Source organism: Oryctolagus cuniculus, chromosome 19 (assembly GCF_051225735.1).
Source record: "Oryctolagus cuniculus isolate XC-2025 breed Fujian yellow rabbit chromosome 19, ASM5122573v1, whole genome shotgun sequence".
NCBI classification, from domain to species: Eukaryota; Metazoa; Chordata; class Mammalia; order Lagomorpha; family Leporidae; genus Oryctolagus; species Oryctolagus cuniculus.
In genome coordinates, this window is record NC_142885.1 from 9125489 (window position 1) to 9152406 (window position 26918).

At 42.0% G+C, this 26918-nt stretch overlaps 2 protein-coding genes across 2 annotated transcripts in view; one reads left to right on the forward strand and one right to left on the reverse strand.

Annotated features, from left to right (window-relative positions):
* The first annotated feature begins 1621 nt into the window (after positions 1-1621).
* Positions 1622-4812, forward strand: LOC100350298 (olfactory receptor 2AE1-like). Its single transcript, XM_089321954.1, has one exon. The coding sequence runs from the start codon at positions 3886-3888 to the stop codon at positions 4810-4812; it is 927 nt and encodes a 308-aa protein (XP_089178080.1). The 5' UTR covers positions 1622-3885.
* An 836-nt stretch (positions 4813-5648) lies between these two features.
* The window catches only part of TRIM4 (tripartite motif containing 4), a 55029-nt gene continuing 33759 nt past the window's right edge, over positions 5649-26918 (reverse strand). The window contains exon 6 of the mRNA XM_089320951.1: positions 5649-5698. Within this exon, the coding sequence (XP_089177077.1) occupies positions 5664-5698 (35 nt within the window). The 3' untranslated portion in view covers positions 5649-5663. The remainder of the gene's footprint in view (positions 5699-26918) is intronic.

Sequence of the window (26918 nt, forward strand, 5' to 3'; positions counted from 1 at the left end):
TCAAAATATCTCACTCCCCTAACTTTTACAAACAACTTTAAGAACCCCCTTAGGAGATGCTTATCCCAATGCAGGTGGCACAGACTAATTGACTTCTTAGGTAATAGTCTCCAGGAAAGATCCAAGATATGTCCTCTGAGTGAGATTCCCTTAGGTCTTTTATTTAATGTCCTGGGTTTGCTTCAGCTGACATCACAGGGTCCCTCTGGGCTAAGGGGATGTTTCATGTCTCACAGATGATACTCTTCTTCTCTTCTAATTGTCTAATTTCAAGCCACGCATGTTGTCCTTCTAACCTCTGTGATTACTATTGAGGAAACATTGATGCAATTAGGAAGGGGATTTTCTGAATGCATAACACAAATTTTTATCGAGTAGAGAAGCAGTTGTAAAGCTCTGAAGAGATGTTTTTCTTGTGAGATCCAAAATAATAGAAAATCCCAAACAGATTTTCTTTTGACACTGGACAGAATGATGAATAAGCTGCTTTAGCTTCTTAATCAGGCAGTATTAGTGGAAATTTCTGTTTTCCAAGTTCTCTCATATTGGAATGCAGAGATGGCTCAAATATATATATTTAGAGCCAGAGGAAACATCTTCATGGTTCGAAGGTCCAACTGTTGGGGTTAAATAAGTTCACTTAATTTCTCCTACTGTATGCAGATGGAGATCAACATCTGAGTACAGATTGTGAGAGAGTTACAGAATCACATGTCTCAGTGCTCCTCTCATCTTGAATAATTACTGCAAACCATGGTGACTTTATTGGGGGAAATATTCCTCCTGTAAGTGTAGATTTTCAGGGTTGGAGAAGGAAGTCTGATGAGAGAATCAGAGAAAGGCTTAGTAGGATGGTCAGTAATTAAGGTTTGGGCCATTGTGTGCTGTCCTCCCCTCTGTTTCACTGCTGCACTTGTTCTGCCCACAAGCCTCTGCTGAGGAAGTTCCAGGTAAGATAATGTTGGGAGTAAAGGTATCCAGGAAACTTTGACAGAAACCAGGTATGGTCAGCTTATCCCTTCATTTGGAGGATGATTTTTGATCAGCTAATAGCAAATGCTTCCTGAGAAAGTGGAGAAAATCCTGTCACTCAAGTGCCACAAATTAGAATGGGAAGTTACTAGGAAAGTTCCCCAACGTGGAAAGAGATACATAACTTGGACTGTAAGATTTATGGAGAAAGATGGATGGTAATGAGGAAAAATACGTAAAGCAATGGATAGTTGTATAGAAGGACAGGATGTGGGTGTCTTGACAGCATGTGGTGATCAGGAGGAGCATGGGGGAAGTTGAGTTCTTAGTCTGTAGATGCTGAACCTGAAATAACAGTGTGAGGTGACAGCCTCCAAGATGAGACCTTGGGCTCTTTAGTTATAATGATAATTTTTTTAAAGTTTTGGGCCATTACCTTTTTTAAAAAAAGATTTATTTTATTTGAAAGTCAGCGTTACACAGAGAAGGATAGGCAGAGAGAGAGAGAGATCTTTCATCCACTGGTTTATTCCCCAACGGACTGCAAAGGCCAGAGCTATGCCAATTCAAACCAGGAGTTCTCAAGGTGGCTGTAGCTGGATGGACTCTGCTGAGCCCTCACATAATGATTATCCACACCCTATTTCTTCTTTTCTCAGGGGGCAGTGACAAGTGTGACTTGGAAAACGAGATTGACCTCCAAAACAGATTAGCACTTGGATAGGATGGTGCATTCTGTGGGTAATAGTAATGAGTCTTTTTGTTTTTAGACTATTTGTCATGTATATTTACCAAAGTTTTTTGTTTTTAAATTACAGGATATAAAAGGGAACATATGAATGTGTTAGGGGAATGTCCCCCAACACACAAGAACTTTGTATTTTCTTGTGTGGAAAGGGTTAGCTTGTGTTTCTTGTATACATGATGGTTGGATCATATTCAGCAGTTGATTGTTGTATTATTTGGAGATTAAGCAAGAGTTAAGGAGATGTGTATATGTGCCAGATTGCCAGAAGATGGACTTTGGTGCTTTTATGATGTGTCAGCTGTTTATGTTTTACAGAATCTCTGTTTTTTAACAAAATATTTTTGTCTATTTGAAAGGTGACACAGTCAGAGAGAGAGAGAGAGAGGCAGGCAGAGACAGGGAGAGAGAGGTCTTCCATCTGATGGTTCACTCCATAAGTGGCTGCAATGGCTGGATCTGGATATATCAAAGCCAGAAGACAGGAGCTTCTCCTGGCTCTCCCATGGGGGTCCATTGGACCAAGCACTTGGGCCATCCTCTGCTGCTTTACCAGGTGCATTAGAATGGAGCTAGAGTGGAAATGGAGCAGCTGGGACTCCTACCAGAGCTCATATGGGATGGTTTTGTTCCCGGCAGGGACTTTACCTGCCAGGCCTCAATGCTGGTCCCCAGAATCTTTATTTTTGTTTGTGATTAATGTGGGTCATAGAGGAGAACCTTGGGAGAGCTACTGGGTTGAAGGAAAGCAGTCGTGTGTGGTTTACACAGGTTGTTGTTAATCTTATTTGCCTCACTGGTGTGAAGCAGTAACTGGGCCCACGCCTACTTGTTTTCCTCGGGTTTCTCCTTTAGCTTCTCTGACTTCTGGGCCATTTGTGTGTCCAGCTCCATAAGATGGGTCCCAGATTCTGCAAGAGACTCACAGCAGCAATTCCAGATGTAACAGGAACAAATATTCTTCTGCTAATGAGCTCATGCTTGTGGATTCCAGCCTTCCCCTGATCTTCCACTCTTTATGTCAATCTTCCTTTTTGAGGTATGCTAGTTTTTTATTAAGAATCTCTTAAACAGACATAAAAATTGGATGTATTAAAAGGGTGTCATGTGATATTTTGATACAAATATACAATGTATATTGCTTAATGTACAGTCATGGTAAATATACCTATCTCCTACAACATTTAACATTTCTTTTCGTAAAAGCATTAAAAACCCCATCTTCTAGCTTTTTTTAAGAGACAATATACAACTCATTTACATTGGTTAAAGTGATATGCTTGTCTGGATCTTAGTGAAAATCCTTCCCTATTTTCCTCTTTCAATATGATGCTAGCTGTGGTTTGTCGTATATTTCTTTGATTGTGTTGAGGTATGTTCCTTCCATACCTAATTTTTCAATGTTTTTTCATCATGAAAGGGTGTTGTGTTTTATCAAATGCTTTCTATGCATCTATTGAGATAATCATATGAATTTTATTCCTTTTGTTAGTGTGATGTATTGTCTATTGATTTTTATGTGCCAAACTAACCTTGTATCCCTGGGATAAATTTCCCCTTGTTTTAGGTGGATGATCTTTTTGATGAGTTGGATTTGATTAGCTAGCATTTGGTTGAGGATTTTTGCATCAAACCATCTTCTTTTGTAACATCAGACACAGAGGTGACAGCTTTACATAGATTATTTTATCAGCTTGCACAATTGTGTAAGGTCAAAGTCCTGTTATAAAATCTGTTACATGTGTTTGTATGTGTAGAAATTTCTTAGTGCTTAGCATCCCTGCTAAAACTCAGGGTGATAGCATAAGCAAGCCAGTAAACACATCTGTTGTGCTGATCTCTGTGTATCTGTCTTTCTATGTAAATTATTTACTTTGGATGATGAGAAGAGACCCTTGTCTGGAAGGTGGTACTGAAAAGAGTCCAGATATTCTGAAATTGCAGAGTGATCATATTTATGAACAAAACTTTTAAATGATCACTGACTCTATTTTAAAAAGTTTCTTTTAATTATTAGAGTTGTTGAATCCTTAGAAATAGAGAAAAAATTCTCCAGGAATTCTTTCTTCCATGAAAAGGTACTTTTCTTCGGACATTCTAGACCCTACTATTTCTGGTATCACACTTCATCTCCACTCCCTGTTTCCCCAGGGTTTGTGAAAGGGGACATGTGGCAGAGGAATCAGACCTCCCTGGCAGACTTCATCCTTGAAGGGCTCTTTGATGACTCCCTCACCCACTTTTTTCTTTTCTCCTTGACCATGGTGGTCTTCTTCATTGCAGTAAGTGGCAACACCCTAACCATTCTCCTCATCTGTGTGGATCCCCGGCTTCATACACCAATGTACTTCCTGCTCAGTCAGCTCTCCCTCATGGACTTGATGCATGTCTTCACAACCATCCCCAAGATGGCTGCCAACTACCTATCTGGCAAGAAGTCCATCTCCTTTGTGGGCTGTGCAATCCAGCACTTCCTCTATTTGTCTCTAGGTGGTGCTGAATGTCTTCTCCTAGCTCTCATGTCCTATGACCGCTATGTTGCCATCTGTCACCCCCTACGTTATTCTGTGCTCATGAACAGAATGGTGGGACTGATGATGGCTGGCATATCATGGCTGGGGGCAAGCATAAACTCCCTAATCCACACAATGATTTTGATGTACTCCCCTTTCTGTGGGCCTCGGAAGATCCACCACTTCTACTGTGAGTTTCCAGCTGTTGTGAAGTTGGTCTGTGGTGACATCACTGTTTATGAGACCACAGCGTATATCAGCACCGTCCTACTTCTCCTCCTCCCCATCATCCTGGTTTCTACATCTTACATCTTCATCCTCTACAGTGTCATTCAGATGCGTTCAGCTGGAAGTAAGAGAAATGCCTTTGCCACTTGTAGCTCTCACTTCACCGTGGTTTCCCTGTGGTTTGGGGCCTGCATCTTTTCATACATGAGGCCCAGATCCCAGCGCACTCCACTGCAAGACAAAGTTGGATCTGTGTTCTATAGCATCATCACTCCCACGCTGAATCCTCTGATTTATACTCTTCGGAATAAGGATGTAGCCAACGCTCTGAGGAGAGTTGTTAGCACTCAGTGACCACAATGATCTCCCCAACGACAGAGTGGATGGAATAAGCTTCTTAAACTGTTCTAGCTAAATCATTGATAGTTTCCAAGTACCCAGATCTGATGCTCTCAGTCTCTGAGTACGTGAGAATGATGTAGTTGACACAGAATTCCACTATCCTAACTTGGTGTCAGGTACCCAAGCACCATAGAGCACTTTTCTGGAATCCTTTAGAGACAATGGGAAAAATTTTTTAAAAAAATATTCTTTTGAAAGAAGATGTAATATGACTAATGGCTCTCTAGAAAAATAGTATGATTAAGATATAAAAGCTATTACCCATTATTATTTGAGTTTACTAAAAGATGTGTAAATTATGCCACTTGGAGCTGGCATGAGGTTTGGTGTTCCAGCTCCTAATTCCATCTTCTTTCTGATGTAGACCCTGTGAACCACCAGATGATGGCTGAAGTAGTCAGGTCGCTGCCACCCACATGGAAGTTCTGGACTGTGTTAATGACTCCCGGTTTAAGCCTGTCCTAGTCCTGGCCATTCTGAGATTTTTGGATAGTGAGCCAGCAGATTGGAGCCCTAAATACCCACCCTATCTTTCTTCCTCTCAAGTAAAATTTTTAAAGATTATTTATTTATTTGAAAGGCAGAGTTACAGAGAGGCTGGGGGGGAGATGTTAGAGAGAGAGAGAGAAAGAGAGAGAGAGAGAGTGAAAGAGAGAGAGAGAGACGTCTTCCATCCATTGGTTCACTTCCCAAATGGCTGTGATATCTGCAGTTGAGCTGATCCAAAGCCAGGAGCCAGGAGTTTCTTCAGAGTCTCCCAGGCAGATGCAGAGGCTCGAGGACTTGGTCCATCTTCTTCTTTCCTAGGCCTTAGCAGAGAGCTGGATCAGAAGTGGATCTGGGGGCGGAGCCAAGATGGCGGAATAGTGAGGGCACGCACCAATAGTCCAGGAAAATTTAGTTTAATGAAAGTGGAGTTACGGTAGCCTCAGAAAAAGGACCAGGAAAAAATTGCAGAGGAACTCTTCTGGATCTAGTGGCTGTGAATCGGAGGACCTACTAGGAGAACAAGGTCGCCCACCACGCGGAAGCCGAGCCGTGGGAGCCGCAGGGTCTGCACGCCAGTGCAGGAAGGGGAGTGCATTCACACAGACACCAGCGGGGAGAGTTGGGACACCCAGCGCTCCAAGTCCACACATCAGCGCTGGAAGGGGAGGTGAGCTCAATAACCCGAGACATTGGCGGGGAAACGGCGGTCAGAATCTAGAGGGGAGCCGGAAAGTGCACCAGACTCACTACCGGAGAGAAGGAAAAAAAGGTGGGGGGTTTCTCTCTCCGACAACCTTGCAAAGGTTGCAAGGCTGCAAGGCTTGCAAGAGTTTGCAAGCGTTTGCAAGAGACAAAGAGCAGGCCCCCTCTCTGGATTTACATAACAACAGGGGAGAGCTAAGGAACTGAGTCACTACAATTCAGTAGCCTAGGCAACCCAGTGGGAGTCCGGAGGAGAAACAGAGCCAGCACAGACTCTTTGGGTAGAAGCCAGAGATCGGAAGCTAAACACCATCAATTCTGCACAGCCGTGCCTTGTGGTATTTCTTACCCCCTGAATAAATAAATAAATAGAGATTTACCACGCATAACCTGAGGGTGGCACCTTTGCACACCCATAACCCGGAAGAACCAAGCAGAGCTCTCAGGCCACACCCATCTCAAGCCTCCAAGGCTCCTCCAACAGCAGGCAGTCCACTTAACACAGACATAGTATAAAATAAAAAAAATTTTTTTAAAAAACGCACAGTGACAAAAGAAGAATTAACTATGCCAAGCAACAAACACAGAAATCGAGGGAACAAGATCAACAATGACACTATGATGCCTCCAAATAAACAAAACACCCCAAGCCAAGATTATGAAGATGATGAGATAGAAGAAATGCAAGATACGGATTTCAAAAAATTTATGATAAGAACATTTAGAAGTTTTCAAAAGCAAATCCTTGAACTACAGAAATCCTTATTGGACAGGATTGAAAATCTCTCTTGTGAAAATGAAATTTTAAGGAAGAATCAAAATGAAACGCAGAAACTAGTAGAACAGGAAAGTGTGATAGTGAAGAGAAATCAAAATGAAATGAAGAGCTCAATAGATCAAATGACAAACACATTAGAAAGCCTTAAAAACAGAATGGGTGAAGCAGAAGAGAGAATATCGGACTTAGAAGATAGAGCACAGGAAAACATACACTTAAACCAAAGAAAAGAAGAGGAATTTAGAAATCTAAAAAATATTGTTGGGAATCTACAGGATACTATTAAAAAAAAACAATATTCGAGTTCTAGGAGTTCCTGAAGGCATGGAGAGACAGAAAGGATTAGAAAGCCTTTTTAGTGAGATACTAGCAGAGAACTTTCCGGGCTTGGAGAAGGACAGAGAAATCCTAGTACAGGAAGCTCACAGAACCCCCAATAAACATGACCAAAAGAGATCCTCACCACGGCACGTTGTAATCAAACGCACCACAGTGAAACATAAAGAAAAGATCCTAAAATGTGCAAGAGAGAAACGTCAGATTACTCTCAGAGGATCTCCAATCAGACTCACAGCTGACTTCTCATCAGAAACACTACAGGCTAGAAGGGAATGGCAAGACATAGCACAGGTGCTAAGAGAGAAAAATTGCCAGCCCAGAATATTATATCCTGCTAAGCTATCATTTGTGAATGAAGGTGAAGTAAAGACCTTTCATAGCAAACAGAAATTGAAAGACTTTGTGGCCACTCGTCCGGCCCTGCAAAAGATACTTAAAGATGTGCTACACTCAGAAACACAGAAACACGGCCATCAATATGAAAGAAGGTAAATGAAGAAAACCTACCAGTAAAAGAGCATGGGAAGCTCCAAGCATATACTAGAAAATATCTCCGGGAAAATGGCAGGGCAAAGTCACTACATATCAATAGTCACATTAAACATTAATGGTCCTAACTCTTCAGTTAAAAGACACCGATTGGCTGATTGTCTCAAGGAACACAACCCAACTATTTGTTGCCTACAAAAAACACATCTCTCTAACAAAGAGGCATGCAGACTGAAAGTGAAAGGTTGGAAAAAGATATTCCATGCCAACAGAAACCAAAAAAAAAAGCAGGTGTAGCCATATTAATATCAGACAAAATAAACTTTAACACAAAAACTGTCAAAAGAGACAAAGAGGGGCACTATATAATGATTAAGGGTTCAATTCAACAGGAAGATGTAACTATTATAAATGTATATGCACCTAATTACAGGGCACCGGTCTATTTAAAAGATATGTTAAGGGACTTAAAGGGAGATTTAGATTCCAATACAATAGTACTGGGGGACTTCAATTCTCCACTCTCAGAAATAGACAGATCATCCGGACAGAAGATCAACAAGGAAACAGCAGATTTAATCGACACTATTGCCCAAATGGATCTGACAGATATCTACAGAACTTTCAACCCTACATCTACAGACTTCACATTCTTCTCAGCAGTGCATGGAACCTTCTCTAGGATTGATCACATACTAGGTCATAAAGCAAGTCTCAGCAAATTTAAAAGAGTTAGAATCATACCATGCAGCTTCACAGACCACAGCGGAATGAAGCTGGAAATTAGCAACTCAGGAAACCCTAGAAAGTATGCAAACACATGGAGACTGAACAACATGCTCCTGAATGACACTGGGTAATTCAAGAAATCAAAAGAGAAATCAAAAACTTTCTGGAAGTAAATGAAGACAACAACACAACATATCAAAACTTACGGGATACAGCAAAAGCAGTATTGAGAGGCAAATTTATAGCAATAGGTGCCTATATCAAGAAATTGGAAAGACACCAAATAAATTAGCTTTCAGCGCATCTCAAGGACCTAGAAAAACTGCAGCAAACCAAACCAAAATCTAGTAGGAGAAGAGAAATAATTAAAACCAGAGAAGAAATCAATAGGATTGAATCAAAAAAAAAAAAAAACTACAAAAAATCAGCCAAGCGAGAAGCTGGTTTTTTGAAAAAATAAACAAAATTGACACCCCATTGGCCCAACTAACTAAAAAAAGAAGAGAAAAGACCCAAATCAATAAAATCAGAGATGAAAAAGGAAACGTAACAACAGACACCACAGAAATAAAAAGAATCATCAGAAATTACTACAAGGACCTGTATGCCAGCAACAGGAAAATCTATCAGAAATGGATAGATTCCTGGAAACATGTAATCTACCAAATTGAACCATGAAGACACAGAAAACCTAAATACACCCGTAACTGAAACAGAAATTGAAACAGTAATAAAGGCCCTCCCAAAAAAGAAAAGCTCAGGACCAGATGGATTCACTGCTGAATTCTACCAGACATTTAAAGAAGAACTAATCCCATTTCTTCTCAAACTATTCAGAACAATCGAAAAAGAGGGAATCCTCCCAAATTCTTTCTATGAAGCCAACATCACCTTAATCCCTAAGCCAGAGAAAGATGCAACACTGAAAGAAAATTACAGACCAATATCCCTGATGAACATAGATGCAAAAATCCTCAAAATTCTGGCCAATAGAATACAACAACACATCAGAAAAATCATCCACCTAGACCAAGTGGGATTTATCCCTGGTATGCAGGGATGGTTCACCATTCACAAATCAATCAATGTGATTCACCACATTAACAGACTGCAGAAGAAAAACCATATGATTATCTCAATAGATGCAGAGAAAGCATTTGATAAAGTTCAACACTCTTTCATGATGAAAACTCTAAGCAAATTGGGTATAGGAGGAACATTCCTCAATATAATCAAAGCAATTTATGAAAAACCCATGGCCAGCACCCTATTGGATGGGGAAAAGTTGGAAGCATTTCCACTGAGATCTGGCACCAGACAGGGATGCCTACTCTCACCACTGCTATTTAACATAGTTCTGGAACTTTTAGCCAGAGCCATCAGACAAGAAAAAGAAATTAAAGGAATACAAATTGAGAAGGAAGAAGTCAAACTATCCCTCTTTGCAGACGATATGATTCTTTACTTAGAGGATCCAAAGAACTCTACTGAGAGACTATTGGAACTCATAGAGGAGTTTGGCAAAGTGGCAGGATATAAAATCAATGCACAAAAATCAACAGCCTTTGTATACACAGGCAATGCCATGGCTGAGAAAGAACTGCTAAGATCAATCCCATTCACAATAGCTACAAAAACAATCAAATACCTTGGAATAAACTTAACCAAGGACGTTAAAGATCTCTACGATGAGAATTACAAAATCTTAAAGAAAGAAATAGAAGAGGATACCAAAAAATGGAATTATCTTCCATGCTCATGGATTGGAAGAATCAACATCATCAAAAAGTCCATTCTCCCAAAAGCAATTTATAGATTCAATGCAATTCCAATCAGGATACCAAAGACATTCTTCTCAGATCTAGAAAAAATGATGCTGAAGAGGCACAAGAGACCTCGAATAGCTAAAGCAATCTTGTACAACAAAAACAAAGCCGGAGGCATCACAATACCAGATTTCAGGACATACTACAGGGCAGTTGTAATCAAAACAGCATGGTACTGGTACAGAAACAGATGGATAGACCAATGGAACAGAATTGAAACACCGGAAATCAACCCAAACATCTACAGCCAACTTATATTTGATCAAGGATCTAAAACCAATTCCTGGAGCAAGGACAGTCTATTCAATAAATGGTGCTGGGAAAACTGGATTTCCACGTGCAGAAGCATGAAGCAAGACCCCTACCTTACACCTTACACAAAAATCCACTCAACATGGATTAAAGACCTAAATCTACGACCTGACACCATCAAGTTATTAGAGAACATTGGAGAAACCCTTCAATATATTGGCACAGGCAATGAATTTCTGGAAAAGACCGGGAGGCACAGGCAGTCAAAGCCAAAATCAACTATTGGGATTGCATCAAATTGAGAAGTTTCTGTACTGCAAAAGAAACAGTCAGGAAAGTGAAGAGACAACCGACAGAATGGGAAAATATATTTGCAAACTATGCAACTGATAAAGGGTTGATAACCAGAATCTACAAAGAGATCAAGAAACTCCACAACAACAAAACCAACAACCCACTTAAGTGATGGGCCAAGGACCTCAATAGACATTTTTCAAAAGAGGAAATCCAAATGGCCAACAGGCACATGAAAAAATGTTCAAGGTCACTAGCAATCAGGGAAATGCAAATCAAAACCACAATGAGGTTTCACCTCACCCTGGTTAGAATGGCTCACATACAGAAATCTACCAACAAGAGATGCTGGCGAGGATGTGGGGAAAAAGGGACACTAACCCACTGTTGGTGGGAATGCAAACTGGTGAAGCCACTATGGAAGTCAGTCTGGAGATTCCTCAGAAACCTGAAAATAAACCTACCATTCGACCCAGCCATCCCACTCCTTGGAATTTACCCAAAGGAATTTAAATTGGCAAACAAAAAAGCAGTCTGCACCCTAATGTTTATTGCAGCACAATTCACAATAGCCAAGACCTGGAATCAACCTAAATGCCCATCAACGGTAGACTGGATAAAGAAATTATGGGATATGTACTCTTCAGAATACTATACCGCAGTAAGAAACAACGAAATCCAGTCATTTGCAACAAAATGGAGGAATCTGGAACACATCATGCTGAGTGAAATAAGCCAGTCCCAAAGGGACAAATACCACATGTTCTCCCTGATCGGTGACAACTGACTGAACACCAAAAAGGAAACCTGCTGAAGTGAAATGGACACTATGAGAAACGGTGACTTGATCAGCATAGCCCTGACTTTTAATGAACAACTTAATACATTATCCCTCTTAGTAGTTTTTTTTGTCTGCTCTACTTAATATGACTGGTTTAATTCTGTAATTAATACACAGTTATTCTTAAGTGTTGAAATTTAACTGAAATGTGATCCCTGTTAAACATAAGAGTGGGAATAAGAGAGGGAAGAGATGTATAATTTGGGACATGCTCAAGCTGACTTGCCCCAAATGGTAGAGTTAGAAACATACCAGGGAATTCCAATTCAATCCCATAAATGTGGCATGTACCAATGCCATCTCACTAGTCCAAGTGATCAATTTCAGTTCACAATTGATTATAATGAAAGGACTAAGAGTCAAAGGGAGCACATAAACAAGTCTAGTACCTGCTAATACTAACCGATAGAATAAATAAAGGGGAGAGTGATCCAACATGGGAAGCGAGATACTCAGCAGACTCATAGAATGGCAGATGTCCTAAACAGCACTCTGGCCTCAGAATCAGCCCTAAAGGCATTCGGATCTGGCTGAAAAGCCCATGAGAGTATTTCAGGCATGGAAAGCCAAGACACTCTGGCAAAAAAAAAAAAAAGACTTAAATGAAAGATCTCTGCGAGTGAGATCCCAGTGGAAAGAACAGGTCTTCAAAGAAGGAGGTACCTTTCTCTGAAGGGAGGAGAGAACCTCCACTTTGACTATGACCTTGTCTAAACAAGATAAGAGTCGGAGAACTCAAAAGGCTTCCATAGCCTTGGAAACTCATGACTGGAGCATAGGGAGATTACTGATGCCATAAACAGGAGTGTCAATTTGTAAAGTCAACAACAGGAGTCACTGTGCACTTACTCCTCATGTAGGATCTCTGTCCTTAATGTGCTGTACATTGAGGCTTAATGCTATAACGAGTACTCAAACAGTATATTTCACTTTGTGTTTCTATGGGGGTGCAAACGGTTGAAATCTTTACTTAATGTATACTAAACTGATCTTCTGTAAAAAAAAAAAAGAAAAGAAAAAGAAAAAAGAAATTATCAATTCCCAACTTGACTCTCACTAGGATTAAACATGACAATAGGTCTGATCTGATTTAATCATCATTTAAAAAATCATCTATTATTTTTCACTTTATGTTTCTGTGTGGGAGCAAACTGTTGAAATCTTTACTTAATGTATGCTAAACTTATCTTCTGTATATTAAGAGAATCGAAAATGAATCTTGATGTGAATGGAAGGGGAGAGGGAGTGGGAAAGGGGAGGGTTGTGGGTGGGAGGGACGGTATGAGGGGGAAGCCATTGTAATCCATAAGCTGTACTTTGGAAATTTATATTCATTAAATAAAAGTTAAAAAAAATGAATATGCTAGCAAAAAAAAAAAAAGAAGTGGATCTGCTGGGACTTGAACCAGCACCCAAATGGGATGCTGGCACTGCAGCCGGTGGCTTTACTCACTATGCCTCAGCACTGGCCTACCTCTAAAATAAAATTTTAAAACAAAGAAAGAAACACCCACACCACTGGAGAGTATTTCTGTACTATAAAATTGGAGTTTATTTTTGGAAATAAGGAATTACAGGGTGGTTCAAAGCTGCTTTGAAAGTAATGATGGATGATGTAAAAGTTGTATTCATAGATCCTTAGAGTTCCTTATGTCATAGTATGTAAGAATTCAGAAGGACAGAAATAATGCATTTTGTATACATTCATAATGATTATATATATATATATATAATGTGATTCTTGTAATATGTGTTACATATTACTATGATCTAGGCTAAGCTAAGAGTTCATAGCCTACCTTTGTGAAATGGACCAGTCTTAAAGCATACAGTTGGGATTTCTTTTGTCTATATTAAACCTGCCATAGCAGGTAGGGATGTGAACTACCAGTATTTCACAGGATGAAAATATTTTGATTATGAGAGTTTTTAGCTTTGTGATTAGAAATCAGGATGATCTGATTAGAATCTCTCACTTGCTAACAGTGTGACCTCTGGTAAGTTGCTTAACCTCTCTAGGCCTCAGTGATCCCATGTGTTTAATAAGAAGAGTAGGTTTACCTGCAGTTACATGTTCATCATGGATATATAGTTCTGAGCATCATAATCAGACTCTGAGTGACATAATCAGAAAGTGTGTTATTGAAGGGATATAAGGAAGGTGACAGAATCAGTAGGAAGGAGACTATGATCCCCATATCTATTTTGTGCCAAATTGTCCTGTAGAACAGGTCCAAGCAGAGATCAATAGAATTATGCAGTGGGGTAAGATTATTTGGGTTAATGACTTGAAGAAGGGCTAACACTGTCATAACCTTCTGATCTGCTGGGATCTCTCCATCTTTCTCACTTGTACACCAGATCTTACGGATCTTTTCTTTTAAAGATTTATTTATTTATTTGAAAGGTAGATTTACAGAAAGACAGAGACAGAGGCAGAGGCAGAAAGAGCGAGAGAGAGAGCGAGAGAGAGGTCTTCCATTCGCTGCTTCACTCCCTAAATGACTGCAACGGTCAGAGTTGCATTGATCTGAAGCCAGTAGCCAGGAGTTTCTTCCTGGTCTCCCTCATGTGTGCAGGGACCCAAGGGCATGGGCCATCTTCTGCTTTCCCAGGCCATAACACAGAGCTCTACAGTTCTGCATACATGCTTATGGACTTACTTCTTTTTTTTCTTTTTTAAAGATTTATTTATTTATTTGAAAGAGTTACAGAGAGTGAGAAGGAGAGGCAGAGAGAGGTCTTCCATCTGCTGGTTCACTCCCCAGTTGGCCAAAATGGCTGCAGCTGCGCTGATCTGAAGTCAGGAGCCAGGAGTGTTTTCCAGGTCTCCCACATGGCTGCAGGAGCCTAAGGACTTGGGCCATCTTCTACTTTCTCAGGCCATAGCAGAGAGCTGGTTCAGAAGTGGAGCAGCAGGGACTCGACTGCACCCATATGGCATGTGGCACTACAGATAGTGGCTTTACCCATTTTGCCACAGCGCCACCACAGATCTTGAGGATCTTGTTCTGGAAATTATTCCTTCTCTCCCCTCATTGTCAGTATCCCTACTTCTGATAAATCCAATCAGACATCATGTTATAGCTCTTAACACAAAAAGGAATCTTCTGTCAACTCTTCAAAGCCTGCTTTTACAGTTTTACAAAAAACTCTTGAAACTGTTTTCTTTCTTGGATATTTCCACTTTTTCATCCTTCTATCCTGAGCTCATTTCTCTTGGCTTGAATTGTCATCATTCTTTTGAAACCATTAATATGAATGTTACAAAAGGCTCCATACTCCAATACCCAATGGTCAATTTTCAATTCATTCAAAACCTTTGGACAAAGTTTTATACCATTATGTTTCCCCTTTGGAAAAACTTTATTTACTGAACATTTCACTCAGTGTAGCTCCACATTCCTTGACTCTTCACTTAGAGTTTTCTTTGCTTAAATCTTTTCGTCATTTTGACCTCTTTGATGTTGGATTGCCTCATACTTAGTCCTAAGACTTCCTTCACTGTTTTCACTCATTTGCCAAATAATCTTGTGTATTTAAGTTTATGTTTCCATTTTTACCTTTCCTCTAAATTTCTTATATATTAAATTTATAACACATTTCCACTTGACCATCTGATAAATAAATCAAACTCAATAGATCAAACCCAAAACTCACCACTACACATGCTTATACCTCCTAGTCTTTCCCGTTTAAGTAAATGGTGCCAAAATAGTTCCATCTATTAAGCAAGAAACCTTGATATAATTTGCACTCTTTCCTCTCACCTACCACATCCTGTTGGTTTTATCAAAATATACTCCAAATATGAGTGCTATGCTTGTGTCCTCCCAAATTAGTGTTGAAATTCTAACCCCCAACATTGTGATATAAGGGGGTGGGGCCTTTGAGAAGTGAAGGTCATGAAGTGAAGTCCTCATATGGGATTATCACCCCTATAGAAAAGTCTCCAATCTCTTGCTCCTTCCTGCTAGAGCTCTCTTACTCAGGGTGAGAAGATGGCCATCTAGAGCCAGAAAGCAGCCCCCAGCAGGCACCAAATCTGCCAGCACCTTGATCTTGTGCTTTTCTGCCTCAGAAACTGTGGGAAATATATATTTGTTGGTTAAATCATAAGGCTATGCTATTTTTTAAAAAAAAATTTATTTATTTGAGGGAGAGAGAGGGAGAGAGAGAGAGGGAGGGAGGGAAGGAGGGAGGGAGGGAGGGAGGGAGAGAGAGATTCCATCTGCTGGTTTACTCCTCAAATGGCTGCAACAGCCAGGGCTCAGGTCAGTCTGAACCCAGGAGCCAAGAGCTTCCTCCAGATCTCCCACTTGGGTGCAAGGGCCCAATTATTTGGGACTTCTGCCCCTGCTTTCCCAGGCCATAGCAGAGAGCTGGATTGGAAGTGGAACAGCCAGGACTTGAACTGGTGCCCATATGGAATGCTGGCACTGCTGGTGGTGGCTTTACTCGCTACACCACAGTGTTGGCCCATAGTCTATGCTACTTTTTGATTAGCAGCCTGAACTAAGATATTGACTATACAAAACATTTTAACTATAAAATCTTTCCTGAACTAGTACAACAAACCCTGTTACTACTCTTCCTACTGTTTTCCTCTACACAGTAGTTAGAATGATATTTTGTTTTGACAGGCAGAGTTAGACAGTGAGAGAGAGAGAGAGAGAGAGAAAGGTCTTCCTTTTTCCATTGGTTCACCTCCCAAGTGGCCGCCACAGCCAGTGCTGCGCCGATCCGAAGCCAGGAGCCAGGTGCTTCCTCCTGGTCTCCCATGTGGGTGCAGGGCCCAAGGACCTGGCCCATCCTCCACTGCACTCCCAGGCCACAGCAGAGAGCTGGACTGGAAGAGGAGCAACCAGGACAGACTCCGGCACCCTGACCGGGACTAGAACCCAGGGTGCCAGCACCGCAGGCAGAGGATTAGCCTAGTGAGCTGTGGTGCCAGCCATGGAAATAAATAAAGAAATAGTCGATAAAAGGACCAAAGCATGAGACATACCACTATCTGACTTCGAAATATACTACAAAGCTATAGTAACATTTTTTAAGATTATTTTAAAGATTCATTTTATTTATTTGAAAGGCAAAGTTACAGAAAGGTGGCGGCGGCGGCGGCAGCAAGAGAGAGAGAGAGAGAGAGAGAGAGAGAGAGAGAGACAGAGGTCTTCCATTCACTGGTTTACTCCCCAAATGGCCGGAGCTGGGCCGATCCAAAGCCAGGAGCCTGGAGCTTCTTCCAGGTCTCCCATGTGGATGCAGAGGCCAACTTGAGCCACCTTCTACTGCTTTTCCAGGCCATAGCAGGGAGCTGGATCAGAAGTGGAACAGCTAGAACTCAAACTGGCGCCTATATGGGATGCCAGCACTACAGGTGGTGGCTTTACCCGCTAAGCCACAGTGCCAGCCCCCAAAGCTTTAGTCATTGAAATGACACCATACTGATATAAAAACAGAACCAGAGACCAATTGAACAGAATAGTGAACCTAGAAGTAAGCGCATGCTTACTGATGGTTACTTATCTTCAACAAAAGTGCTAAGGATACACACTGGAGAAAGGACAGTATTTGCAATAGTGGTACTTGCAAAATTAGATGTCCACGTGAAAAAGAATGAAACTAGACCTGTATATCTCATCATATACATACAAAGATCTACTCAAAAGAGATTAAAGGTCTAAATGTAAAACCTGAAACTATGAAACCCCTAGAAGAAAACAGAGGTGAAATGCTCTAGAACATGGGAATTGGTAAGGGGCAAAGATTTTTTTGGATATGACTCCAAAAGTGCAGGACATACAAACATGATTTCATTCAACTGAAAAGCATCTAAACACCAAAGGAGACAATCAACAGTGAAGAGCCAACCTCCAGAATCAAAAAAAATATTTGGCAACTCTATATCTGACCTGCAGCTAATAATCAGAATGCAAAGGAACTCAAGAGCAAAAATAAATAAATAAATACACAAATTTTTAAATGGGCAGTATATCTAAAGAGATACATCTCAAAAACAGACATACAAAAGGTCAACAGGTACATGAAAAATATGCTCAACATCACCAATAACTAGAGAAATGCAAACAAAAACCACAATGATACATAACTTCACTCCAATTAGCATGACTGGTATATACACAGGATGGAATACTACTCAGTGGTAAAAAGAATGAAATCCTGTCTTTTACAACAAAATAGATACAATTGGAGAAAATTATGCTTAAATGAAATAAGCCAGGGGCCAGCGTCGTGGCTTACTTGGTTAATCCTCCACCTGTGGTGCCGGCATCCCACATGGCACTGGGTTCTAGGCCCAGTTGCTCCTCTTCCACTCCATCTCCCTGCTGTGGCCCAGGAAGGCAGTGCAGGATGGCCCAAGTCCTTGGGCCCCTGTACCCACATGGGAGACCAAGCGGAAGCACCTGGCTCCTGGCTTCGGATTGGCATAGCTCCAGCCGTAGCAGCCATTTGGGAGGGTGAACCAACAGAAGGAAACCTTTCTCTCTGTCTCTCTCTCTCACTATCTAACTCTGTCAAATAAATAAATAAATGAAATAAGCCAGTCCCAAAAAGATAAATATCATGCTTTTTCTGATTCATGGTAGTTAACATAGAGTACAAAAATATATGAGTGAAATTGACATTTTGAGATTTAATTACTGCTTATAGACTTTGCCTATACTCCTGAGGAACAGTGGTTTTTCTACTTACTTGTTGAATTCTTCATTTAATGGAGAGTTAAGCTTGTGGTTATAAAGTTAATTCAAAGTATGTCACAGCAAAAATTAAAAGAAAAATAAGAAACTAAAAAAAGAAAAGATGGGTGTGAAGGAGAGCACGAAAGAAGTATAACTAGGCTCTTAAAACTGTATCTATGAGGCCGGCGCCATGGCTCAATAGGCTAATCCTCTGCCTGCAACGCTGGCACACTGGGTTCTAGTCCCCTTCGGGGCACTGGATTCTATCCTGGTTGCTCCTCTTCCAGTCCAGCTCTCTGCTGTGGCCCGGGAGTGCAGTGGAGGATGGCCCAGGTGCTTGGGCCCTGCACCCACATGGGAGACCAGGAGAAGCACCTGGCTCCTGGCTTCAGATCAGCGCGGTGCTCTGGCCACAACGCTCTGGCCGCAGCGGCCATTGGGGGGTGAACCAACAGAAAAAGGAAGACATTTCTCTCTCTCTCTCTCTCTCACTGTCTAACTCTGCCTGTCAAAAAAAAAACTGTATCTATGAAATACATGAAATTTGCTATTTTTATATAAATAAAAAAATTTTTGAAGGCAAAAGAGTTGGCAAGGATGTGGATAAAAGGGAACTCTCACACTATGTTCGTAGAAGTATAATTGAGTACAACCATTATGGAAAACACCGTGGAGTTTCTTTGAAACTAAAGATAGAATTAACATATGATCCAGCAACCCCACTACTAAAATATCCAAAGGAAATGAAGTGAGTCTGTCATAGAGACATCTGCACTTCTATATGTATTGCAACACTATTCATGTTTACAGCCATACCACCTTGAATGCGCCCGATCTCGTCTGATCTTGAAACACTATTCATAACAGCCAAGAAATGGAAATAACCTAAATATCCATCAAGTGATAAATGTATAAAGAAAATGTGACATACATACCAATGTGGATGAAATCTGTAGTCACTGGATTAAGTGAAATAAGCCAGGCACAGAAAGATAAGTACTGTACAATTTCATTCTTCGGGGCTTCTTGGACTGGTGTTCCAGCTCCCCAGGTCAGACCTCACCCCCAATCCTAGAGGCCACTGTTCCATTGGTCCCTGCAATTCAATGGCTCCCGGGGCCATCTATATGGGTGGAACAGTGGCCGCTGCCTTGAAACAAGTTGTCAATATTAAAAGAAATCATATCAGAACAATTACAACTGGGACATATATAGGCCCTCTATGAGTCCATGGAATAGCCCTGGTTTTGTTATTCAAAAGGCTTCTGGAAAATGGAGAATGCTACAAGACCTTAGAAAGATCAATGACCGCATAACCCAGGTGGGAACTCCCCTTGGACGGCTGCCTTGGATCCCTTCTATACCCTCCAATTTGACACTTACAGCAGTAGACATCAAAGATTGCTTCTTTTCTATACCTTTAAATCCTAATGATTGTGAAAAATTTGCCTTCTCCATACCCTCCACAAACTTTCAGGGTCTAGATGAAAGATATGAATGGGTAGTTCTTCCCCAAGGAATGGCCAATAGTCCTGCCTTTTGCCAATATTTTGTCTCCTGGGTTTTGCACCCCTTACAACAGGAAGGGATCACACTTATATAGATATAGATATAGATATAGATATAGATATAGATATAGATATAGATATATAGATATAGATAGATATAGATATAGATATAGATATAGGTATAGATAGATACATGGATGACATTATATTGGATCTGCTAACCCAGAACAATTAGGGTCCACTTTCAGACAGTTACAAAAACTCCTAGCTCAAGCTGGTCTCCATATTTCCAGCAATAAGGTCCAGACCATCCCCCCATTCAAAATCTTGGGGACGCATCTCAATATGGACTGTCTCCCCCTTAAACCTCAGCTATCAATACAGCCCAAATTATTCGTTAGTGGAACTACAAAAACTGCTGGGAGAGCTAAATTGGCTGAGGCCCTGGCTCCATATTTCTACTGAGGATCTCCTCCCTCTCTTTGACTTATTAAAAGACAAGGACCTTACTGAGACTATCAGTTTAAATGAAACACACCTCAAAATAGGTCCAGTCGGCCCTTGATAATGTCCAACTAGCTAGATACAACCCTAAGTGTCCCAGGAGCCTTTGGATCCTTTCAGGAGCCAAACTGCTCATGGCTGTAATCACCCAAAAAGGAAATCCTCTCTAATGGATACACACCTCCATTGCAGGAGCCCTTAGAGTGCATTCACATCTTGACCAATTGGCAAACCTCATCACTAAACGGAAGGACACCTCTGTTAGACATTATGGCAAAGATTTTGAGATTCTTGGTGTCCCCTACCACTTCTCAGACTTTGAATGGATACAGAGAAACAATCCTAGGGTGTCTTTAGCTCTAGAGGGTTTTCTAGGGAAAATTGACTGCCATTATGGTCCAACTAGGTGGGTAACTTCCTTTTCCCACCTGCCATGTATACCTCCTACCCTCTTCTCTACAAAGCTCCTAAAGGAGGCCGTCAATGTGTTTATGGATGGGGGACAAGCTGGTTCTGCACTAGTAGTTTACCCTCCTATATCAAGTACCCTATAAAAGTTGCCTCAATTATATTTTGAGTCTGTGGAGGGATCTGCCCAATTTAAGGAACTGTGTGTGCTGTAGCCATGGCTATGTGCTATATTAGAGAGCCACTAAATCTATTCTCGGATAGTCTCTATGTGGTCAATCTCCTGCCCACTCTAATTTTGTCCCATATTAGGTTAGATAACAATCCCATCACCCCATTAATGATCCAGGTAAGGTTCTTATTGAGACAAAGAGTCAACCTCTCTTTGTACAACATTTCAGAGGACATCAAAATTAGCCAGGTTTCTTGTCACAAGGCAATAAAATGGCAGATCAATTGGCTACGCATGGGGTCTTGATGGCCCCAATTCAAACCATTCCTGACTTACAGCTCACTCAAGGTCTTCATTACCTTACACATCTACATTGGAGAGGGTTACATCATAGAGTTCCTTCCGTTCTCATTAAAGAAACAGATTATAAAAACCTGCAAATCATGTCTTCCCCTGTTACAAGTCCCACCTCTCCAAACACCTGGAGTATATCCTAGAGGACTAACGCCCAACATACTATGGCAAACTGATGTTACACACTATGCACCACTTGGCAAGCTTAAATATATCTTTATGTCCTGGCTGCTCTTCTTCCGATCCAGCTCTGTGTTGTGGCCTGGGAAAGCAGTAGAAGATGGCCCAAGTCCTTGGGCCCCTGCACCCGCATGGAAGATCCAGAAGAAGCTCCTAGTTCCTGGCTTTGGATCAGCGCAGCTCTGGCCATTGCAGCCAATTGGGGAATGAACCAGTGGATGGAAGACCTCTCTCTCTCTCTGTCTCTGCCTCTCCTTCTCCCTCTGTGTAGCTCTGACTTTCAAATAAATAAATAAATCTTTAAAAAGTCAAAATGATCAATAGATTAAGCAAAGGAAATTGAAAATGAAGAGCCAGTGAATGTAGCGTTAAACTGAGTAAAGATTTCAGCAAAGAAAGTGTTACAAAAGGAAAGCATAATAACTTTGTCAAGGGCATTGGGTGAACTGAAATTGACCATTGGATTTGGCAGTATAGAGGTCATACTGCCTCCAAATGTAGTGCAATTCATATTAATCGTTTCTACAGAATGATAATACAAGCTAACAGAAATGATTCTTTATTTAGGGGATCCAAAGACTCCACTAGAGACTATTGGAATGTATAGAAGAGTTTGGTAAAGTAGCAGGATATAAAATCAATACACAAAAACAACAGCCTTTGTATACACAGACAATGCCATGGCGGAGAAAGAAGTTCTAAGATCAATCACATTCACAAGAGCTAAAAAACAATCAAATACCTTGGAATAAACTTAACCAAGGATGTCAAAGATCTCTACAATGAGAATTACAAAACCTTTTTTTTTTTTTTTTTTTGACAGGCAGAGTTAGACAGTGAGAGAGAGACAGAGAGAAATGTCTTCCTTCCGTTGGTTCACCCCCCAAATGGCTGCCATGGCTGGTGCGCTGTGCAAATCCGAAGCCAGGAGCCAGGTGCCTCCTCCTGGTCTCCCATGCGGTGCAGGGTCCAAGGACCTGGGCCATCCTCCACTGCACTCCCGGCCACAGCAGAGAGCTGGACTGGAAGAGGAGCAACCGGAACAAAACTAGCACCCCAACCAGGACTAGAACCCGGGGTGCCAGAGCCGCAGGTGAAGGATTAGCCTAGTGAGCCGTGGAACTGGCCAAGAATTACAAAATCTAAAAGAAAAAAATAGAAAATGATACCCAAAAAATGGAAAAATTTTCCATGTTCATGGATTAGAAGAATCAATATCATCAAAATATCCATTCTTCCAAAAGCAGTTTACAGATTCAATGCGAAACCCATAAAAATACCAAAGACATTCTTCTCAGATCTAGAAAACAATCACTGACGGGGGGAAAAATAGGAGCAGCAATTGCCATCTTTCTGCCCCATATGCAGGGACAAGAAGTGCCAAAAACTGTAGTTCATAATGTTCAAGGGTCGGCCCAATTCAAGGAACTTTATGCCATTGTCCTGGCCTTGAAAACAATACAGGGACCCTTTAACCTGTTTTCTGACAGTCTTTATGTGGCCAATCTGCTCCCCAACCTCCCTTGGTCACACATTAAACTTGATGATAACCCTATCACTCCTTTAATGATTCAAACCAGAAACTTTCTAAAGTCAAGGACTAAGCTTATATTTTTACAATACCTCTGGGGACATCAACATCTCCCAGGCATTTTGTCTCAAGGTAATGCCATTACCGATTCATTCATTCATCCCAGTGCTACCTTGCACAAGATGAGGCTATCTCCTTTCATGACCTTACTCATGTCAATTAGAGGGGGTTACAACATCGATACCCCCATGACCCAATTAAAAATTAAAGAAAATCGTCCGAACTTTTCTAAGTCCTGCTCACCATTCTTACAGCTACCTCCCTTACAGGAGCCGGGGGTCAACCCTCGTGGACTAGCACCCAACCATCTCTGGCAAAGTGATGTCACCCATTTCACTTCTTTTGGAAAGCTTAAGTATATTTTTGTAACTTGTTGACACCTTTTCTCACGCCTGCTGGGCTACAGCTTACACAGGTGAAAAGGCTAAACACACTAACAATCATTTATCACAATGCTTTACAGTCCTAAACAAATTAAAACTGATAATGGACCTTGTTTCACCAGCGCCTCATTTGCTACCTTTCTAAAGCATTGGGAAATTAAACATGTCACTGGTTATCCCCTATAACCCTTTGGGCCAGGCAATCATTGAAAGACAAAACAAAACATTAAAGGCCCAACTTTTAAAACAAAAAGGGGGAGCAGCACCCCCTCATGACCAGCTAAAGATGGCATTATGCACTTTAAATATTTTAAATTTTTCAAAAACTGACAACCTCACTCCTTTGCAGTGACACTGGACAACTACTCTTAAGTACTCTACTGTTAAGGTCCGATGGAGAGACTCCCTCATGGGGGCCTGGAGTGGCCCTGATCCCCTCCTAACGGCACGCAGAGGCTTTGGATGCGTCTTCCTCCAAAATGAAGACAAGCCCATCTGGGTCCCGGCCAGAGACCTCAAAACACCTTCCCCCCACTGACCTTAATGACCTTAACCCAAGAGCCCAACCCTCTTGAGGCCTTGTCTCTCTCTCTTTCACAGGAATGATGAGACACCTGTGGCTACCTGTTGCAGGGGCGGTCCTCCCAGCCCTGCTATTGGAACTGTCCCCTGGTGAGACGTCATCCGGCGGGGGACACCGGGAATTTCGGGTCTTGGCTATCGGGTTCGATCCTCCAGTAGTCCTCAACACTTCCAAATGTACCTCAAAGGAAGTTGAGCTTTACTTTGATGCTTGCCAACCCACCACTGGGTGGGAGTCCTGTGCAGATTGGGAAAAAACTTATGCAACTAACCATAAATACATATGCTGCAAAACACTACAAAAGGGAAACTGTGTGAATAGCCAGGAAGGGTATTGCCCCTACTGGAACTGCCCACATTCACACACAGGGTCGCTTAAGACTCCTTTGGAGCTACTCCGCCCAAAGGGGAGCTCCTGTAAAAGATGAGCTTGCAACCCAGTAAAGTATAAGATAAGAAATTCTGATGATCCTAAGTGGCTCTCAGGAGAGGATGCAGGAATTCAAGTGGACAGGAAAGGAAGAGACCCATACGGCCTCATTAGAATAATAAAGGTATGGATCCCCGCTCCTACTTCCTCCCCCATCGAGGAAGTGCTTCAACAAGCGAAAAATACATCCCAGTCAATCAGTAACATGGAAAAGGAAAATAGCCCATATCAGTCAATAACCTTTTGACCTTACTAGAGACACTTAGCCTTACATACCAGCTGCTTAACACCTCCACGTTACCTGTCCAGCAAGGCTGTTGGCTATGTGTACCTCACCAAAGGAGACCCCCTATTATACTCGTTGGCATGGAGCTACATGCTAGCTCTCTTGTCCCATGCCCCCCTGACAAATCCCCTGTCCCTTGGGCAGGGGGCACGTCAACAAACATCTCAAAGATAGATAATACAACTCTACTGCCTAATCAGTCTTATTGCGCACCCGGAAATGCTTCCTTCCTATGCCAGCATCTATTAACCTGACCATGAGAGGTGATCAAACCTGCTCCCCTGTCTTGTTGCTTCCACAGGTTGAAATTGCCTTGGCTACTGAGCCCCTTCTGATTCCCCTCACCGGAAGAGCCCGGATAGCCCGGGCACCGGCCCTTATCCCCTTGCTTGTAGGGTTGGGTGTTTCCACTGGGGTGGGTATCAGTGTAGCTGGGATCTCCTCCGCTTTTTATCTCAACAACCGATTACATTCTCAGGTTGTCGGGGACCTGCGAGAAGTAACGCAATTGCTTAGAGTCTTACAGGAACAGATCTCCTCCCTGGCCTCAGTAGTCCTTCAAAATAGAAGAGGACTGGATTCACTAACGGTAAAGGAGGGAGGCCTTTGTGTCTTCCTCAAGGAGGAGTGCTGCTTTTTTGTTAACCAATCTGGAGTCATCCAGGATCCAATTAAACAACTCCAAGACAGCCTTGAAATTCGCTAGCAACGCCTAATGGACTCTTATAATGGCTGGGGAAGGATGTGGGGAGGGTGGCTGCCCTACCTCCTGCCGTTGTTTGGTCCAATCACTGCCATAACTGCACTTCTGCTCATAGGTCCCTGTGTGGTTAATGCCTTAGGTTCCTTTGTTAGAAAACAGCTTCATTCAATCCATGTCAACCAGTGGGAGTTAGGTACCAGACCCTTGTTAGTCAACAGGATACCCCCCTGGGTTACTAGCCAAACCTCTCCGCTCACCCCCTCATCTCCTAAATAATGGACTGGTGGCCAATGACGGGTAAGATCCTCCAGGAATGGTCAACCTAAGACAGGAGGGTCAGGCTCTCGACCCTGGCTTCTCTGATGACGGGCAACTTCCGATTCCTGACAGGGGGACAACCTAAGACAGGCACAGTTATCCTCAAAATAAAAGGGGGAGATGTAGGGGGCTCCAATCGAAAAGGAAACAAAGTTGCTAAGCCTTCGCTCAACAAGGCTGCTAAGCCTTTGCTCGAGTTTGCTGCACTTCTGCATCCCAGTGACTCAGCGTTTCCAACAATCCAGGATGGCCCCTGGGGGAGGTACCTAGCCTGACAGGAGACTTTCGTATTCATGAACAGTATGTGTCCTCGGCTGTGATAGGCCCTTGAGGGTGTGCCCGGCTCGTGTCCTGCCTTACCTATCAGCTGGTTGGCTCGGTTCCCTTGTGCCCTGGACAGCCCCGTTTCTGTGTCTATAAAAGCTCTTCCCCTCCCAATAAAGTCAAGAACCCAGCTGCGCCCCGGGCATTGACTGATCTCCCAGCTCTGGTGTGGTTCCTTTGCTGCCAATACTCATCGTCCCACTCGGCCCCTGAGCTCCCCAGGCTGGCCCTGAGGAGCTCTATCGGACCTGCTGCCCCGTGACGAGCAGCAATGGATTAAAGATCTAAATCTATGACCCAACACAATCAATTATTAGAAACATCAGAGAAACCCTGCAATATATAGGCACAGGCAAAGACTTCTTGGAAAAGACCCCAGAGGCACAGACAGCCAAAGCCAAAATTAACAACTGGGATTGCATCAAATTGAGAAGTTTCTGGACTGTAAAAGAAACAGGAAAGTGAAGAGGCAACTGACAGAATGGGAAAAAATATTTGCAAATTATGCAACTGATATAGGATTAATAACCAGAATATACAAAGAGATCAAGAAACTTCACAACAACAAAACAAACAACCCACTTAAGAGATGGACCAAGAACCTAAATAGACAGTTTACAAAAGAGGAAATCCAAATGGCCAACAGACACATGAAAAGATGTTCAGGATCACTAGCCATAAGGGAAATGCAAATCAAAACCACAATGAGGTTTCACCTCACCCCGTATAGAATGGCTCACATACAGAAATCAACTAACAACAGATGCTGGAGAGGATGTAGGAAAAATGGCATATTAACCCACTGTTGGTGGGAATGCAAACTAGTAAAGCCACTATGGAAGACAGTTTAGAGATAACTCATAAATTTGAAT

Bases quoted from the DNA above. Each gene is read 5' to 3' on its own strand.
- LOC100350298 (XM_089321954.1), top strand. From the start codon at position 3,886: ATGTGGCAGAGGAATCAGACCTCCCTGGCAGACTTCATCCTTGAAGGG.